This window comes from Lepus europaeus, chromosome 12 (assembly GCF_033115175.1).
Source record: "Lepus europaeus isolate LE1 chromosome 12, mLepTim1.pri, whole genome shotgun sequence".
Taxonomy (NCBI): Eukaryota; Metazoa; Chordata; class Mammalia; order Lagomorpha; family Leporidae; genus Lepus; species Lepus europaeus.
The window spans coordinates 39,231,286-39,248,462 of NC_084838.1; the positions used below are offsets into that span (position 1 = coordinate 39,231,286).

General features: G+C 54.9%; 2 protein-coding genes across 4 annotated transcripts in view; one reads left to right on the forward strand and one right to left on the reverse strand.

The window, feature by feature from the left end:
- Positions 1 to 147: 147 nt before the first annotated feature.
- CREB3 (cAMP responsive element binding protein 3) lies at positions 148 to 4,170 on the reverse strand. The gene is made up of 9 exons (XM_062208003.1): positions 4,033 to 4,170; positions 3,786 to 3,933; positions 3,642 to 3,709; positions 3,428 to 3,517; positions 1,656 to 1,762; positions 1,484 to 1,552; positions 743 to 827; positions 566 to 650; positions 148 to 491 (listed from the first exon to the last, which is right to left on the reverse strand). The coding sequence occupies exons 1-9, from the start codon at positions 4,168 to 4,170 to the stop codon at positions 154 to 156; spliced, it is 1,128 nt and encodes a 375-aa protein (XP_062063987.1). The 3' UTR covers positions 148 to 153.
- A 408-nt stretch (positions 4,171 to 4,578) lies between these two features.
- Positions 4,579 to 17,177, forward strand: part of TLN1 (talin 1) — a 34,954-nt gene continuing 22,355 nt past the window's right edge. For 2 of the 3 annotated variants that reach the window (XR_009867616.1, XM_062207994.1), the window contains exons 1-15: positions 4,579 to 4,875; positions 10,540 to 10,702; positions 10,943 to 11,040; positions 11,277 to 11,406; positions 11,536 to 11,688; positions 12,193 to 12,335; positions 12,438 to 12,565; positions 13,262 to 13,322; positions 13,938 to 14,042; positions 14,325 to 14,480; positions 15,898 to 15,999; positions 16,154 to 16,230; positions 16,450 to 16,630; positions 16,764 to 16,877; positions 16,990 to 17,098. Coding sequence is in view for 2 of the 3 variants with exons in the window: in XM_062207994.1 (XP_062063978.1) it covers positions 10,573 to 10,702; positions 10,943 to 11,040; positions 11,277 to 11,406; positions 11,536 to 11,688; positions 12,193 to 12,335; positions 12,438 to 12,565; positions 13,262 to 13,322; positions 13,938 to 14,042; positions 14,325 to 14,480; positions 15,898 to 15,999; positions 16,154 to 16,230; positions 16,450 to 16,630; positions 16,764 to 16,877; positions 16,990 to 17,098 (1,687 nt within the window). In the remaining variant the exon portion in view is untranslated. Of the gene's footprint in view, positions 4,876 to 8,891; positions 9,029 to 10,539; positions 10,703 to 10,942; positions 11,041 to 11,276; positions 11,407 to 11,535; positions 11,689 to 12,192; positions 12,336 to 12,437; positions 12,566 to 13,261; positions 13,323 to 13,937; positions 14,043 to 14,324; positions 14,481 to 15,897; positions 16,000 to 16,153; positions 16,231 to 16,449; positions 16,631 to 16,763; positions 16,878 to 16,989; positions 17,099 to 17,177 lie in introns of those variants that run through there. The other variant, XM_062207996.1, reaches the window with a different exon arrangement.

Consider the following 17,177-nt stretch of genomic DNA (forward strand, 5'->3'; position numbering starts at 1 on the left):
TAAAGCCAGTAAGTGTGGTGTGTTTGAGCCTTTGGGCTCCCAAACAGGGCACAGGAGCTGAAGCCAGCCCTCTGCCCTCTCTGGGGCACAGGTAGCGACAGCCCCGCCCCCCCCCCAAGGTTTTTGCTGAGACTCCTCTCCCCATCCTCACATCTAACCTGAGTATCTGCCCTGCAAGATGACAGATGACGGGCTGTGGGTGGGGGGCTGTCCCTCATTTCTTGTGAGATTTGCCTGCAGGGGAAGGATGGGGTCTGGGCAGGGGGCCTCTGAGAAGAGGCCAGGGAATGGCCACGGTAGGGGAGGCTCTGCATCAGGAGGCTGAGGCATATAGTACAGCAGGCAGGAAGAGTTGCCAGGGGCCGGGAGCGCATGGTCTGAGCTGACCAGCAAGTGGTTTGTGCTGTCCTTGGGTACCTCTGACGGGAGGGCAGACAGGTCCAGCTGGTGAGAGTCCTCACTGGGGAGGGCACGAAGCTGACGTGACAACACTGAGGAGACAGAATCTTCAGGGACCAGCCAGGCCTCTCCCTGGCCCATGCCTTAAAGGCATGAAGTGTCTTACCTGCGTGCTCAGCCGGCAGGTGCCCCCTGGTGTCGGAGGAGTACATAGCAGGAACGAGGAGGAGGCAGAAGGAGAACAGCAGGACCTAGAGCAGGGGAGAGATGTGAGGAAGGGTTCTGGGTTGCACCTCTGTCCCTGCCTCCTGAAAACAGACTCTCCTCCCATCGCCGTCCTCACCAGCACACAGGTGCTGCCGCTGCTGGTCTTGTTTGATATCTCCATCACTAGGGCCTGCAGTTTCCTCAGCTGATCGAGGAGGGACCTAGAGAAACGGGACGGTGTGAGCACTCCCATGCTTGGCCCGGGACACGGCATGGAACCCTCTTATGAAACCCACTTCTCCCATCTTTCACTGAAACTTCTCTTTTCATGCTACTTGACTTCCTGCTTTCATCCTAAATGACTTCTTTCTCTGTGGACAAAATATCTTAAGTTCCTCATTAAAACAAAACACAAAGCAAAACCGAAACTCACTCCCTGATTTAATCTCCTTTGTGAAGACCTTCAGTAGTTCCTGGTGACCCGATCAGCTCTGCACAGGCCCCTCACCAGGCACTCTCTGTGTCCTCTGTTCCTGGCCCAACTCGCCTGAGCTGCTGCTCCAGCCAAATCCCACTACAGGGCTTTCCCTGCCCAGCCCCATGCCTGAGTCCTAACTAGGAACAAACACCACCTGCCTCAAGAGGTCTTTCTGGCTTTCCCCTTCTCGTTCTTGGTATTTCTCACCGTTACCTGTACATTTATTCCCCAGTGCTGTGAGCATCTGGGAATCACACCCAGTAAAGCCCAAGCGCTGGGCCTTGCATGTGGGAGCTTCCCAGTAAGAACTCAAGAGTAGCGCAGGACAAAGGGCGAGAAAGTGCAGTAGCGAGGGGGATGGGCAGGGGAAGGGAGGGATGGGTCCTGCGGGCTGCTCACAGATTCTGTTCCTCCAGGAGCTGCACTTTATGCTGGAGCTCCAGATTCTGGGCTGTGTATTTCGATACCCTGGGAGAATAACAAGGATGTGGGGATAGGGCTGGAATCACCCCCTTCAAAGTCCCAACACCGCCAACCACTGCTTCTGCCCCCACCCAAGTCTTTTCCATACCTGCTCTCTAAACCCCCCACGTACACCTTCTTCTTCCTGCGGCTCTCTTGAGCAGACTTTTTGTTTCGAATCTTCCGCCGCACTCGTTTCAGAACTTGTTCCTCCATCTGCGAGAAGACAGAGAAAGGGGTCTGGGGACCTTGGACTGAGGAGCTGGAAGACAAATGGGTTCGACCTTCTTGCCAGTGCAGGAATCCCTTGTCTAGCCTCCCTGACCAGCAGCCGTTTTGGTTTCCGTCAGAATGCCTCTAAAGACCAGGTGTTAGGACCACAGGTGCCAGAGCATTTTTAACAATTTCATTCATTGAAAAATTTCTTACCCTGAATCAACGTCTGCCTCCATGTAATTTCTATCCATTGAACTTATCTCTCCAGGATCTGCCCTTGGGGTCGTGTAGAACAAAATCCTGCATAGCTGTTTTAAAGCTGTTGGCATTTCCTCAGAGTTTAAAAACAAAAACAAAAACAACCCTGGACAGACTTTTTTTTTTTTTTTCTTTTTTTTGACAGGCAGAGAGACAGAGTGGACAGTGAGAGACAGAGACAGAGAGAAAGGTCTTCCTTTTGCCGTTGGTTCACCCTCCAATGGCCGCCGCGGTAGCGCGCTGCGGCCGGCGCACCGCGCTGATCCGATGGCAGGAGCCAGGTGTTTATCCTGGTCTCCCATGGGGTGCAGGGCCCAAGGACCTGGGCCATCCTCCACTGCACTCCCTGGCCACAGCAGAGAGCTGGCCTGGAAGAGGGGCAACCGGGACAGGATCGGTGCCCCGACCGGGACTAGAACCCGGTGTGCCGGCGCCACTAGGCGGAGGATTAGCCTATTGAGCCGCGGCGCCGGCCCTGGACAGACTTCTTAACCCAACATCATCCCATCATCCCACGATCACTGCATCCTCTTGGTATCTCTCAAAGATATGGGCCCGAAACTGGACACTTGAGATGGCTGTGATTCGTACAAAAGACAGCAAGACAGCCTTGCCCTTTTAGACAGTGCGTGTGTTGATGCTGCTTCCAAATCCCACTTGCTTTGCCACTAGCCGTATCTCACTGCTGACTCATCTTGTACTTTTAAGAAGTTACAATTTCTTTAATAAGCACTGATTTTATTACAGTGTCACAATACTGTGCTTGTGAAGTCACCACCCAGTGTTGAAACTTAAAACTTATGCTTCTACATTTGTACTTGTTACAAGGCTTAGTCCAGCCTTGTTGAACTCCCTAAAACAATTCTCCCATTCAGCGCGATGTAGATTAACAACACCAAGCCGATGAACTCCAAGTGGCAGAGCCCTTCCCTTGCACGGTCCTGCCCGAGACCCTACACTAATGTTGCACTGATAATTCTGAAATCTTTTTTCTTAGAACACCAAAATGTGTTAGAAGCCTCACAAAACCAGGATCCACCCTTGCATCTAGCATATTAACCTGGTGCCAACAAACCTGCTAAAATGTTCACCTCTTAAGTGTATCTTATTTTTAATTGACACTGATATTACACACATCTATAGGATACAGAGTGACATTTAAGTAATGTATACAATGTAAAAATAATTAGGGCAGGGTAACTGGCACATGTATCACCGCAGACGTTTATCACTTCTTTGAATCAGAAACTGAATATCCTCTCTGCTAGCTATTTGGAAATGCAGCTGCTACCAAGCATAACGTTAGAAGTGACTCCTATCTGACTGCATTCCGGTACGGGTCAACCAGCCTCTGCACGCTCCCTCCCCTACACCCTCCAGCCTTTGCCCCACCAATGGGAGCCCTACCTTGGTGAGAGGAAGTGTTCCAGGCAGAGTAAGCCCCTCCTTCTCCAGTAGCCTCTTCTCCTCCTCGGTCAGTACCAGCCTAGCAACCTCCTGAGGTTACGGGCAAGTAGGCAGCAGTTGCATGGGATGTCAGAAAAAAAATGGGAATTCCCGCCCCGCCCCGCCCCGCCCCGTGCAATGTGGGGATAAGCCTCCTGAAAACCAAGTCAGCTACCTGCTCTGCTGGCTCCTCCACATACAGCGGAGTCATCGGAGCCTCCTCCTTCCCATAGCTCCCACTATCTGCAAAAGGGCAAGTGTGACTAGCCGGGCCCACGGACCCTCTCCTCCAGCGCCCAGCTTCTCTGATGTCACTCACCTACGTCCACGGAGACATGTTCCTGTGGGAGGGAGTAAGTGTGATCGTGGTGCACAGGCGAGGGCTCGCAGGAGCTGAGGTCGGCCAACGACGCCGGGGGACTCAGCAGGGTGCTCAGCAGATCCTCTGCCTCCCAGTCGCTCAGTACCTGCACCGGGTTCAAATTCCCAGGCCCTGGCCTGTCACCGACAAAACCGGGTCTCGCGGACGAGCCGCGCCTCCCTGACGCGGAGCCCTACCCACCCACCTCGGAAAGCGGCAGCTCCCAGTCCGGGGGCGCCTCCACCGACTCATCGGCTGCCTCCCCCCATGCTCCGCTCTGCTCGAGCAGGAAGCCGAGCAGGTCCTGATCGCCAGGGTCCAACGCCAGCTCCATGTGCGACATCTACGGGCAGAAACCCAAGGGTTCACTCCGCAGCCCGGTTCCAAACCGCGAGCCTCAGGCACGACCCCCCAGCCCAACAGCCGCGTCTCTCCCGCCTACCCACCGCTCCTCTTCGGCTGGCCTTCCCCGCTGCCGGGGTGGCAGTCGCTGGCAAGCCCGACCCACCCACCCGCCGGACTCCGTCGCCCTCGGCCTCCAACACAGCACAAGTGACGCACGCCGCCCCGCGGCCTCTCGGGACTTGTAGTTCCCTCCGAGCCGGAAGTGGCTCGGGTGCTGCGCCACGTCCCAGGAGCGATGCAAATGAGGGGGACGTCCCCGCCGCGGCCTCACGCCCCGGGGGCGGGGACACCGGCGACTCGCCTCCGCCTTCGCCCCGAGCTAGAAAAAAGGAAGAGTCCGAGTCTAACGGGGAACTCGGGCGCCGCTGGGGCGTTTTCTCCGGATTGCGCCGCGCCCTGGCTTCCTGCCGGGGAGGGGCTGCCAGTCTTCGGCGGGCTCGCGAGCATCGAGAGCTGGGGCCAGAGCAGCTTCCTGCAGGACCCAGAAACCATAGAGCGCGGGCCCAGGGCGCCGCCCGCGGGTGGGGGACGCGCCGGGGACGGAAGTGGCCGAGTGTGGCGAAGGGAGGGCGAGGCCGGAGCCGGAGAGCGGCCCGGAGGACGAGCAGGGCCGGCGGGCGGGGCGCGGAGCCGGGCAGCGCAGGTAGGCCGCGGCGGGCCGGGCCGGAGCCTCGGGGTGGGGCCGCGAGGTCTGGCCCGGGAGGCGGGCGGGCGGGCGGGCGCGTCTGCGGCGGGTCCTGGGGGAGACGTCAGCTTCCAGGGTGTCTCGGCAGGCCGATCCGAGGGAGGTGGCTTCTCTGCGGGAGCAGTCCTTGGCCTGGAATAGGTTTTGGGGAAGGGTGAGGGGTGCGGCGGCCGCGGGGCGCAGGGCGGGGCTGGGCTTTGGTGTTTGCTGATAGCGGGGATGTTGGGCTGGAGAGTCTGGGCTTAGGTGGGGTTGGGTTTGGGAATCAAGGGTCTCTTTAGGAGGTGTAAGGCCGGACTTAACGCTTGAGTTATTGGCGTGATTCAGATCCGTTTTATAAATAGGTAAGGTTGAGGTTGAGGTCGTTATTTTGTTTCCTGGGATGACCAGAGGTAAGTCAGAGTTAGAGAGTTCAGGGTCAGGTTAATGGTCAACAACAGGAATTGGGTTAGAAGTCCATTTTAAGGATCATAGGATATTGTCGTGGTCAGTTTTAAGGATAAACAGTGAAAAGGTGAGTTAGGAATCAAGTTACAGGTGAGCTGATTTAGACTTGGGGCCAACATTTTGGGTTAAAGTCAGCAGATTTGGTGCTAACGGTAAAAATTAGATGAGCCTTAGGGATCAGGGATTGGATGCTTGCTGGTCTCTGCTAGGAGGGGGATTCTCTGAGAATGAGGAAACAAATTAGGGCACTAAGGGCAGACTCGGGCCAGGAATATTGACCTTGGGCAGATAACATTTAAGAGGTCGGCAATAGATCGATGCCTTTGGTGTGTGTGTGAGAAAGAGAGAGTGGGGTGGGGGGGAAGTCCCCTCATTTTTATTTATTCACAGGAGCTTCTTTCAGCCAGAGAGATGACACATTTCGGGCTGGGGTTCTGGACTTCAGTTAGAATTTCCTCGATTCCACTCTAAGCTCAATGCTGTTGCTGTGGCCACCACAGCTACAGGGCAGGGATTGCTGGACTGTGTTGTGTATGAGATGGGAGGTGGGCGATGGCCGGGGACCCAGGCAGTGGGGACCACCTAGGGAGGAGAGCAGTGGCTAAGGGGGAAGCTGACCAGGGGCCACTGTTGTGTGAGAGAAGGGGATGAATGAATCCCTCGGGGCTTAGCCCCATTGCCTCCACTCCCCTCCTTCCCTCTCTGTTAAGCCCTCCTCTCTACCTCTCATCCCTAGCTCTGCATGTTGCACCCTTCCTGCACCCCCGCCCCTTAGAAACTAGCTCCCTGCCTTTACTTCTTCCATGTTGTTCATCCCATTCTCAATTCAGCCTCCCTCCCCGCTTCTTAACCCACACCTCCCATTTGCCCAAATCTGAGCTCTCCCGTTGTCTTAAAGCAGGGTCCCACCGTTTTCACCGTTCACACACCTGAGTGCTACTGGCTGCTCACGACCCCACCCCTGCCGTGCGCCTCCTCTAATTTCTTGGTCCAGTTAAAGATCCCCTTCCCCCACTCCCCAACAGAAAAGAGGAAATGAGACCCAAAGAGGAAACTGGGTCTTGCTGATCCCACGCCTAGCCAGGCCATTGACCACACCCCCATTTCACTCCCACCCTGACCCTGCCACTGATCACAGCACTATCTCCTACCCAGTCTGACCCAACCTCTGGCCCCCTCCTGTGCTAGCTCCAGCTTTTACTTCCCACACACCCCAGCCTAATTTAGCCACGGACACAGCCCAGTTCTCCTCACCCCTCTGTAGCTGAGCCGGCCCCTGACCTCATGCCGTCATTCCCTGACTTAGCTGCCACCCGTGTAATCATCTCTTCCCTTCCCCTTCTTGCAGCCTGATTCAGGGACCAGTCATACATGTATTTTTCCTATCACCATCTTCCCCCTTTCCACCCAATGCAGTCATTAATCCCACCCTGTCTTCCCTCACTTAACTACTGATCATGCTTCCATCTCCTTTTCCCATAACTGTATCTGCCCGACCCCACCCTTACCCCCTTCCCAGTTCCTTACCTAAACTTAACTGCCCCAGCTACTAAGAGGCTACTGAGGATAGGAAGCTCTGGGACCTCAGCAGGATTCTGGGCTGTGGCTCTGAGGGTTGACAGAACAGACTGTCATCATGTCCTGCCAATTCTGCCTTCCTCTCCGCCACTCTAACTCTGGCCACATAACTTCTTACTTGTGTTAACCAGTCTCCAAAGCAGTCGCCAGAGTGAGTCTCCTAAAATCCAGCCTGGTTGTATCTTTGCTGCCTAGCGTCTCCCTGGCCTATTGTCCCCCACCCACCCCCGCCTGCCCCATGTATAATCCCTCCTGTTCCTCTGTAGTCCGCCCCTGCCTTCCCGTCCTAACCCTGCCTTCCCCACCACTGCTCCCTTGCAGGTGCCCCGTGCTTCAGCCAGCGTGCCTTCTCGCTTCCCTGAGTGTTCCTCCATGATTTCCTGTTTCTCCACCTTTGCTTATGCTATTCTCTCTGCCTGGAGTGCTACTACCCCTGACGCATCTCCAGCTGGCGTCGTGGAGAAAGCTTGGGCTTTGGAGTTAGGAAGACCTGGGTTCGGATCCTGACTTCACAACTTATTTGGACGAGTACTCTGAACAAGTATTTAACTTCTTTGAGCCACAGTTTCCTAATTTGTAAAACCACAACTAACGATGCCTGCCTTGCAGGGTTGTTGTAAGGATTAAATGAAATCATGTATACATTGCAGTTGATGTATAGCCAATAAATGACAGATCAGTCTTATTTTTTACTCTCTCTCTCTTTTTTTTTTTTTTTTTAAAAAAAGAACCCTAACTTCAGATAACATGTTTCATGGGGATGTTTGGTCCCTCTTCCCCAACCTAAAGGTAGCTCTCTTCCAAGCACCCTCCCTTTGGTGCTTAGCACACCGTGCCCTCTGCTGTAATTCTGTATTTAGCTTACCCACTCATCTTCTGAACGGGAAGCCCCTTGAAGGCGAAGGCGAGGTCTTACTCCTCTTGGTTCCCAGCCACTTAAAGTTTGGCCCAGCACCTCCCCTATAACAGACCCAAAAGGAGTGGATGCTTTGCGGTGAACGAAGGGAGAATGGCTACATCCTAGGCCAAGGGTGTGGGGCGTGGGTGATGGAGCTGTGTTTGTGGGAACTCTGTTCAGAAAGGGGCACCCATCTGAGTAGGGGCTGTGTGATGAAGCTAACCCGTGTGCACACAGTGTAGGCCACTCTGTTTCAGAGAGCTCTGTGCAAAGGCTGGGGTGCGTTTGGGAGAATGAGTATGCTGTCTAGATGTGGAGGGGCTGTGCTGGGGGAAGTTAGGTCCCGGCTTTCAGCTGCCCACTCCAGCCCTAAATGAGCTTCCAGCAGCCCGAGGCCGGATATGTCAGTCTTACCCACAAACCCTCCCCCTGCCGGCGGTTGCGGACTCAGAGGCCAAATTTGGTAACAGACTGAGTGTTACTCCCCCTACCCTGGTGCATTCTGTCTTCAGCTTTCTCGCTGTCTTTGTCCCTCTCTGTAGCTCCTTGTCTTTCTGCAATTCCCTTTGTGGATATCTGCTCTGGCTATGTTTTCTGTGTACCCCAAATTCCGTAGCCCCCATACACTTACATTCCATTCCTTGCTAGGCTTTGACCTCCTGTCCTCCATTCCCTCCCCTCCCCAATTGCCCAACTCCTGTGGAATGCATCTCAGGAATGTATTGAGGGAGGAGGAGTTCCCCGGGAGGGGGGACCTGGGAGAGGGGTTGTTGTTGCTATTCCATAAAACAGCAGGGCAAGGGGAGCAGAGTTCTCAGGCCAGAGCAGGAACTGCGGAGTTTGGAGTTTGCTCGTACTGTCAGTGCCTTGTTCTTTGCCGCTACTACCCCCATGCCCTGACCAGTTGCCTTGCCTCCCCTCACCCTCTCATAGCTGGATGGATGTCCACTCCGCACCAGCCTGGGAGTAAGGGTGGGCATGACTCAGCTCCCTTATCGGGGTCTCACCAGAGGCTTCCGTGCTTGAGGAAGAAGGGGTGTCCATATGTCCGGAGGAAGTGGGGGGAGATGTGCAACTTCAGCTCAGGGTGCAGGGTCCTCTCAGTCCTGCTCTCAGCTCCTCGGACTCCTCCAGCTTCTCTGAACCCTCCAGCCTTCGCTCTTTTGTGGGCAGCAACCCCACAGCCAGGTCTGTCCACTAATGGGAGAGGTGCGACAGGAATGGAGGTGGGGGGGGGGCAAAGAACTAGAACCATGGAGACTGGGAGGGGCCGCTCTTGTCCAGGGGGAAAGACAGAGTGTGAGTTTGTTCTTCTCTCTTGAGAGTGAACTGTGTATAAGGTCAGAAATGGTCCATCAGCCCCTGGTCCCAGACCTTTCCCTCCTCTGCTTCCTGTCTCGTTCTACCTAGATTTTCATTTCTCTCAACCTTATCTCTGGCAGCCTCTACAGCTTCTCTGATTCCTGAATGCCTTTTGTATCCTAACAACGTCACCTCTGCTTTCCAACCTTACCTCCTAGCCTGCTTTTCCCTCCTTGACACTAGCGCTTTGCCAGGAAGAAAATAGGGAGGAGCCTGGACCTGCTCATTTTGTTAATTAAGAGGCATCCAATCCCCATAAACCAAGCTGGGTCACATCAGTAGCAGCCAGGCAGACTTGTCCTTCAGTGGCCTGGGCGCCACCTGCTGCCTCCAGTGGCTCCTCCAGCCTGCTAAGGGGTGGTACTGGGAGGGTGGAAGAAGGCGGGGCAAGGCTGTAATCCTGAGTTACAGTGAGACTACTGTCAGGGGAGTCGGCTCACTTGGGGGGCAGAGTCTGAAAAGGACTCAAGGAGTAGGAGAGAGCAAAGAATGAATTGTGCTGAGTATTAAATATGAACTTGGTAACTTGGAGAGAGTGGGGAATGAGACAAGAGGGCTGGGCTGTTTCTCTGACCTGCCTTCGAGTCTTTCCTGTCCTCCTAGGATCTGTTTCCTCTTCTGCAAAACTGAAGAGTTCACCAGATAATTTTTGAGAATCCCTTTGGAACAGAGAATCATAATTCTAGCCTGACTGCCAGGGAAGCCAAATATAGGATCTGGCTCCCTAGGGAGGCCCCCAGTATTCAGGTTAGAGGGAAGATGGGGCCGGAGAAGGCCTGGATGGCTGGAACAGCCAGCATTCGGGCTTCTGCCAGGCTGGCTGGAGTCTGCAGGCTTCCAGAGCCCTTGGGAATGACCTCATATAACGTCTTCATGTTGCAGAGAAGGAAGCTGTGAGAGGGAAGGTCATGTGAGGAGCTGAGACAGGGCTCTGAAAATCCCACACAGGGGAGGGTGCAGTGCATCCATGTGGAGACAAAGAAAAAAATACTGGACTGGGAAACATGAAAACAAGGCAGGGTCAGGCTGGGAAAGGAAGTAAGCAGGGTCAGGGGGCAAGATGGGCCCTTGAAAGAAAGACAGGTGGCCCAGATTCCACTGGAGAGGGCAGGGCAGTGTCCTCGGGTGACCCCGCGTTTCAGACCTGCCCTTACCCTTCGTGTCCCAGCCTCTCCCTCAGAGGTCTTCAGTGGTCAGGGCTGGTTCTTCTGATGTGAATTACTGTTCCCTCTTTGAAATTATAAGATAGAGACAGCCTTATTACTGTCAGCTCTGCTGAGTGCCTGAGGCTCTTCTCCGAGGAGAGTCTGTTCTAATAGCCTGACGCCACGGGCCAGGTGTAGCCAGGCCGCAGAGGAGACACCGCCACCATGGTCGCACTTTCGCTGAAGATCAGCATCGGGAATGTGGTGAAGACGATGCAGTTTGAGCCGTCCACCATGGTGTATGACGCCTGCCGCATGATTCGGGAGCGGATCCCGGAGGCGCTGGTCGGCCCTCGTGAGTCCCACTCCCTGGGGGGGCTGGTGCGGGAGTCCTCAGTCCAGTCTTATCCCCAGGCCCTCAGCCTTAGGGAGTGACCCCGCTGTGCCCGAGGGCTCCTCACACCTTGGGTCATTGCGCCCCACTCCCTCCTTCTTTAGGCCTGAGACCACGGGAGAAATGGTAAGGGGTGGTGGTGCGGCCATCCAGTCCCAGTGGGGCCTCCGTCAGTCTAAGGTCACCCATCTTTTCTTTTAGCCAGCGACTTCGGGCTGTTTCTGTCGGATGATGACCCCAAAAAGGGCATATGGCTGGAGGCCGGAAAGGCTTTAGATTACTACATGCTCCGGAATGGGGTGAGTACCACCTCAGCAGGGACCACCAGCATCCTCTTCTGTCAGCTCTACCGTCCCGCCTCCTGCTTTCAGCACCCGCGTGTCGCCCCTGTCCCCCACTCATGCTAGTTTCCTATCACATAGGGCGCCATAAAACCCTGGTTTTGAATGAACCACCATAGTCTTTCTTATAATAATCTCCTTCCTCCCCTCTGGCCAAGTAGAAAGGAACGAGTGCCCCTTTCCTCTCCTGACAGGACACCATGGAGTACAGGAAGAAACAGAGACCCCTGAAGATCCGGATGCTAGACGGGACTGTGAAGACCATCATGGTGGACGACTCCAAAACGGTCACCGACATGCTCATGACCATATGTGCCCGCATCGGTAAGGGGCCGGGCAGGGGCCGGGCCGGGGCCGGGCTGGGGCCGGGCCGGGGCCGGGCCAGGGCTGCGGCGAGGGTGCTGCGACTTGGCCAGGAGACTGGGGAGCTATGAAACCAGCCCCTTCCCCCAGGCATCACCAACCATGACGAGTATTCACTGGTCCGAGAACTGATGGAAGAGAAAAAGGAAGAGGTGACAGGGACCCTACGAAAGGACAAGACACTGCTGCGAGATGAAAAGAAGATGGAGAAACTGAAGCAGAAATTGCACACCGACGACGAGTGTAAGCAGAACCGGAAGAAAGGGCATCGCAGAGGCAGCTGTTGATTGTTTGTTCAGCATCCGCTTTTGCAAGGCACTGTGTTTCGCTGGGGATACAGCAGTGCTAGCGTTGTGGCCCAGAGGGTTAAGCCGCCAGTTGGGATGCCAGCATACTGTAACAGTGCCAGTTCATGTCCTGGCTACTCCACTTACGATCCAGTTTTCTGCTAATGCAACTGGGAACACAGCGCCTGATGCCCAAGTACTTGGGTCTCTGCCACCCTTGTGGGAGACCCAGATGGAGTTCCAGGCGCCTGGCTTTGGCCTGGCCCAGCTCCAGCTGTTGCAAGCATCTGGGGAGTGAACCAGCAGATGGAAGATCTCTCTCTCCCTTTGCCTGTCACTCAGCCTTTCAGATAAATAAAATTCTATGGCAGGGGGAGATGAGGGGAGGTGGAAAATGAAGGAGTAAACAGGACAGCCAGGGGCCATGGACTGAGCACTGAGAGGCCTGTCTGTGTCCCAGTGAACTGGCTGGACCACGGCCGGACGCTCAGGGAGCAGGGGGTGGAGGAGCACGAGACGCTGCTGCTGCGGAGGAAGTTCTTCTACTCGGACCAGAACGTGGACTCTCGCGACCCTGTCCAGCTGAACCTGCTTTACGTGCAGGTCTGGAGGAGGCTTGGCTGGGGACAGCGGGGGCTGCAGAAGCACCGTGGGGGTGTCTCTTCACCCACAACCTGCATTCCCCCATCCCCTTGTGCTCTGCAGGCGCGAGATGACATCTTGAACGGCTCCCATCCTGTCTCCTTCGACAAGGCCTGTGAGTTCGCTGGCTTCCAGTGCCAGATCCAGTTTGGGCCCCACAATGAGCAGAAGCACAAAGCTGGCTTCCTTGAGTGAGTGACCCACATCGCATACGCTGTCTGGGCCCGGGAATCCCTGTCTCCACCCTCTCCATTTCCTCTTCTGAGGGGCGTCAGGGTGTGACCCACCTGGGGACCTTCTTAGCTGCCATCATCCGTTTGTCTCTGTGCTGGCCCCGTGTGGATCCAAACGTAGCCCAGTGTCTCTGCCCTGGCCCTGCCCCCCGAAGCAAGCATGTAGCTGTTTTGAGATTCTGTGAAGAATTTTGTTGGGGTAGCCTAAAGAAAACAGGATAAAATTTTCCTTGTAGAGGTCTTCCAGTTAAAAGTTCTTACACACCTCATCCACTGGTATTTCTTGGAATGCATAGAGTTTGGTGTGGCTTTCTCAGCATCCTAAATCTATGATGATCCCTTTAGAGTGCTTTCTCATCTGGTTCTGGTTCCCTGAAGTGGTGTTCTAGATCCTCTTTCCCTCGGGGACTGAGCCTCCAACTTAAAGTTCTGTCAGTCCCTTTCCCTGCAGGGAGGGACACAGCCCCATTCAAGGGCTCATGCTAAGTCATTCTGCCTCAGAAGACAACCCAGGCTCAGGTCCCTTGCTGTCTTCCTTCTCCCTAAAGATAGCACTGGCCTAGACATTTCCTCACACCCCTAGGCCCACAGTTCATGGCCCACATGCCCCCTGATGCTGTCCACCACATGCTGACCCTCCCTTTTCTGGTGTAGCCTGAAGGACTTCCTGCCCAAGGAGTATGTGAAGCAGAAGGGAGAGCGTAAGATCTTCCAGGTGAATGGGGGTAGGGGAAAGTGGGGTGACCCGGGAGCTTTGCTGCTTAATCCTACTAAGTGGATCCTTGCCCCCCACCTCTCCTTCCCCTGCTTCTACCCACCACGCTGCTCTTCTGCCTCTCCCTTGCCAAGAAAGCAAAAGACTTGGACCTGTGCTCTTGGCTCCATGGCTCTGTTTGCCGTGGCGTTCAATCCAGTGTTCTTGTTTTCTTTGCCTCTAACATGGGATAACAGTTCCTGCCCTGCATAGGATTGCTAGGAGAATCAGATGAGATAGTGTACCTGCAATTGTTGGGAAAGCATAATCCTTGTTCCTGCGTAAGGTGTATCCTCAGCCCAAAAGGCTCTCTCTTTGACCTTCCATTTCCTAACTGTCCATTCACATCTCTGGAATGTTTGCAAGTTCCTTAACCGTATCCCTTCTATCATTGCTTGTGCGTATCCCTGGTGAGCCCCCGTCCTGTTCCCCTCTCATTTCTCATGTCGTGTGTCCCAGTGTAACCTTTTCTGTGTCCCCATAATACTCTCCCATTAGAGTTAACTTCCCACTTCAGTCCTAAGTTGTGATATTATGCCCCATGTTGCTAAATTCTTCCCCATTTCATACTTCAAGGCACACAAGAATTGTGGGCAGATGAGTGAAATTGAGGCCAAGGTGCGCTATGTGAAGCTAGCCCGTTCCCTCAAGACTTACGGTGTCTCCTTCTTCCTGGTTAAGGTGGGTGACAGGCTCTTCCTCCTGCCCTCCTTGTTTCTGCGTCTGACTGCCCTCTGCCAGCTTTCCCACCATTCTCTTCCTTGCTCTGACTCTGAAACCTGCCTGTTGCCCATCCTCTGCTACCCTCCTGCCTACCCTGGATTTTCCCTTGTGCCTAGGAGAGCCTTGTCCTGGGCCTATCCACAGACACCCTCACTTAGCCTTCCCGGCCACCTCGGTGTGGTCATTCACCGCTTCTTGGCCCTCTGATGCGTAACCGCCACGCCAACCTCTGCCTCACAGGAAAAGATGAAAGGGAAGAACAAGCTCGTGCCCAGGCTTCTGGGCATCACCAAGGAGTGTGTGATGCGAGTGGATGAGAAGACCAAGGAGGTGATCCAGGAGTGGAACCTCACCAACATCAAGCGCTGGGCCGCCTCTCCTAAGAGCTTCACCCTGGTGAGTCTAGGGGCTCCAGTGAAAAGGGGCTTCAGGATTCCCAGAGGGCAGCTGCACTGAGCATGACTCCAGGAAAAAGGGGAACCTAGGAGCTATTGGAGGAGCACGGGGATGAGAGTGGGTGGAGAATCGCCTCCCCGCGGGGGAGTGCTGGACCCACTCTTTACAGTCAGCAGAGGGACGGCGTAAGCGGCCAGGGGAGCTCACAGGCATTCTTGGCAAGGGGGCGGGGGGAAAGGTGATAGAAAAACAAGCCCCCATCTTCAGCAACAACTATAGACAGTAGAGTTTTTCCCATGGCTTTCTATTTTGGGTTATGAGTTGAAAACTGATACCTACTTGATGAAACGCCCCAATGATGAAAATAGACATGATAGTAAATGCTATTTTTTCATGTTGGCTGTGATGCCAGCCTTCGTGTATGGTCACGTAATAACAAGCATGGATGTCCTCCTGATCTTGCCAGGGAGAAAGTAATGGAGATTTCCTAAGTGACATGTTTGGTTTTTTTAAGATTTATTTTATTTTATTTTATTTGAAAGGCAGAGTTACTTGGCTGGCACCGCAGCTCAATAGGCTAATCCTCCACCTGCGGCGCCGGCACCCCGGTTTCTAGTCCCGGTTGGGGTGCCGGATTCTGTCCTGGTCGCTCCTTTTCCTGTCCAGCTCTCTGCTGTGGCCAGGAGTGCAGTGGAGGATGGCCCAAGTCCTTGGGTCCTGCACCCGCATGGGAGACCAGGAGAGACACCTGGCTCCTGGCTTTGGATCAGCACCATGCGCCGGCCGTAGCGGTCATTGGAGGGTGAACCAATGGCAAAGGAAGACCTTTCTCTCTGTCTCTCTCTCTCACTGTCCACTCTGCCTGTCAAGAAAAAAAAAAAAAAAAAAGAAAAGAAAGGCAGAGTTAGAGAGGTAGAGCAATGAGAGAGAGAGAGAGAGAGAGGTCTTCCATCACTGGTTCACTCCCCAAATGGCCACAACAGCCGGAGCTGAGCTGATCAGGAGCCAGGAGCTTCTTCCAAGTCTCCCATGCAGGTACAGGGGCCCAAGGGCCATCTTCTACTGCTTTCTCAGGCCATAACCGAGAGCTGGATCGGCAATGGAGCAGCTGGGACTCAAACCAGAGCCCATATGGGATGCTTGCACTGCAGGAGGCAGCTTTACCCACTATACCATGGCACTGGCTCTTGTGACATGTATTTAAAACTATAACGTAAAGGCCATTCCTCAAAAATAAAATATTTCTCTCTAAGGAAGAAAATAAAAATAATAGGTCCGAGAAAGATAGGCTTCCTGCTGGGGGCTGTCGGCATGGGAAGACCCCCCTCCATGAGCTTGACCTTGGGTCTCCCGTCCTACCCACTTCCATCCTGGGTGGACTCAAGCTCTCCCCCTAAGCCCCCATCTTGTCACCTAGGATTTTGGGGATTACCAGGACGGCTACTACTCAGTGCAGACCACTGAGGGCGAGCAGATTGCACAGCTCATCGCCGGCTACATCGATATCATCCTGAAGAAGGTGAGCCTGGCCCGCCCTAGGCTGCCTTGCTCTCCCTGAACCTTCTCCCCAAGCCAGCCCCTTAGAAAATGCTGAATGGGGAGAAAAGAGGTTACCTTTTCTCCACCTGCCTCTTTAACTGTTCCAACTCTTGTTCTTTTTTCCCTCCCTTCAGAAAAAAAGCAAGGATCACTTTGGGCTGGAAGGAGACGAGGAGTCTACTATGCTGGAGGACTCTGTGTCCCCCAAAAAGTATGAAGGGAGTCGGGCTGACCTAGTCCCTTAGGAGTAGGAACGGCAAGGGTGACCCCAAGGATGGTGCGGGGCAGGGGGGTGGGAGTCCCTTGGCTGCTGCTGTACCCACCCACAGCCTGTAATGAGATGTAGGGCCCCTGCAGAGCTGGTGTGAGCGAGTGGGAGGGGACGGAGAAGAGGACGTCCTCAGCGTGCTCCGTGGTCTGCCCCGCTCAGGTCAACTGTCCTCCAGCAGCAGTACAACCGGGTGGGGAAAGTGGAGCACGGCTCCGTGGCCCTGCCCGCCATCATGCGCTCTGGAGCTTCTGGTCCGGAGAATTTCCAGGTGGGCAGCATGCCCCCTGCCCAGCAGCAGATCACCAGCGGCCAGATGCACCGGGGACACATGCCTCCTCTGGTAAGAAGACCCCACCCTCGGGGGCGCCCTGGCCCTGCTTGCATCTCTCTGCCTAGCCTCCACCTCTCTTTCACCTTCTCTTTCCTCTCAGTGTCCCTTCCGGTCCCTGTCACTCCTTCTCCGTGTCTTGTAGACCTCCGCCCAGCAGGCCCTCACTGGAACCATTAACTCCAGCATGCAGGCTGTGCAGGCTGCCCAGGCTACCCTGGACGACTTTGACACTTTGCCGCCTCTTGGCCAGGATGCTGTGAGTATGGGACGGGAGGGAGACCAGAGGTCCTGAAGCTGGGACTCCATGGGATAGACAGGGATTCACTGAACCAGAGCGGCTCCTGAGGTTTCTGTCCTCCTTCTCTCAGGCCTCGAAGGCCTGGCGTAAGAACAAGATGGACGAATCAAAGCATGAGATCCACTCCCAGGTAGATGCCATCACAGCTGGTACTGCCTCCGTGGTGAACCTGACAGCTGGTAGGTGGGATGGCAGCCTGTGTGTGTGAGAGGTGGGGGACAAGGGAGGGTGAGCGTGCACAAGCATGTGTGTGACCGG

Bases quoted from the DNA above. Each gene is read 5' to 3' on its own strand.
- CREB3 (XM_062208003.1), bottom strand. From the start codon at position 4,170: ATGTCGCACATGGAGCTGGCGTTGGACCCTGGCGATCAGGACCTGCTC. The intron at 1,763-3,427 runs GTAGGGCTCCCA...GTCTTCTCGCAG, and splicing joins GAACACTTCCTCTCACCAAG to ATGGAGGAACAAGTTCTGAA. The intron at 828-1,483 runs GTGAGCAGCCCG...CCGTTTCTCTAG, and splicing joins CTCCTGGAGGAACAGAATCT to GTCCCTCCTCGATCAGCTGA.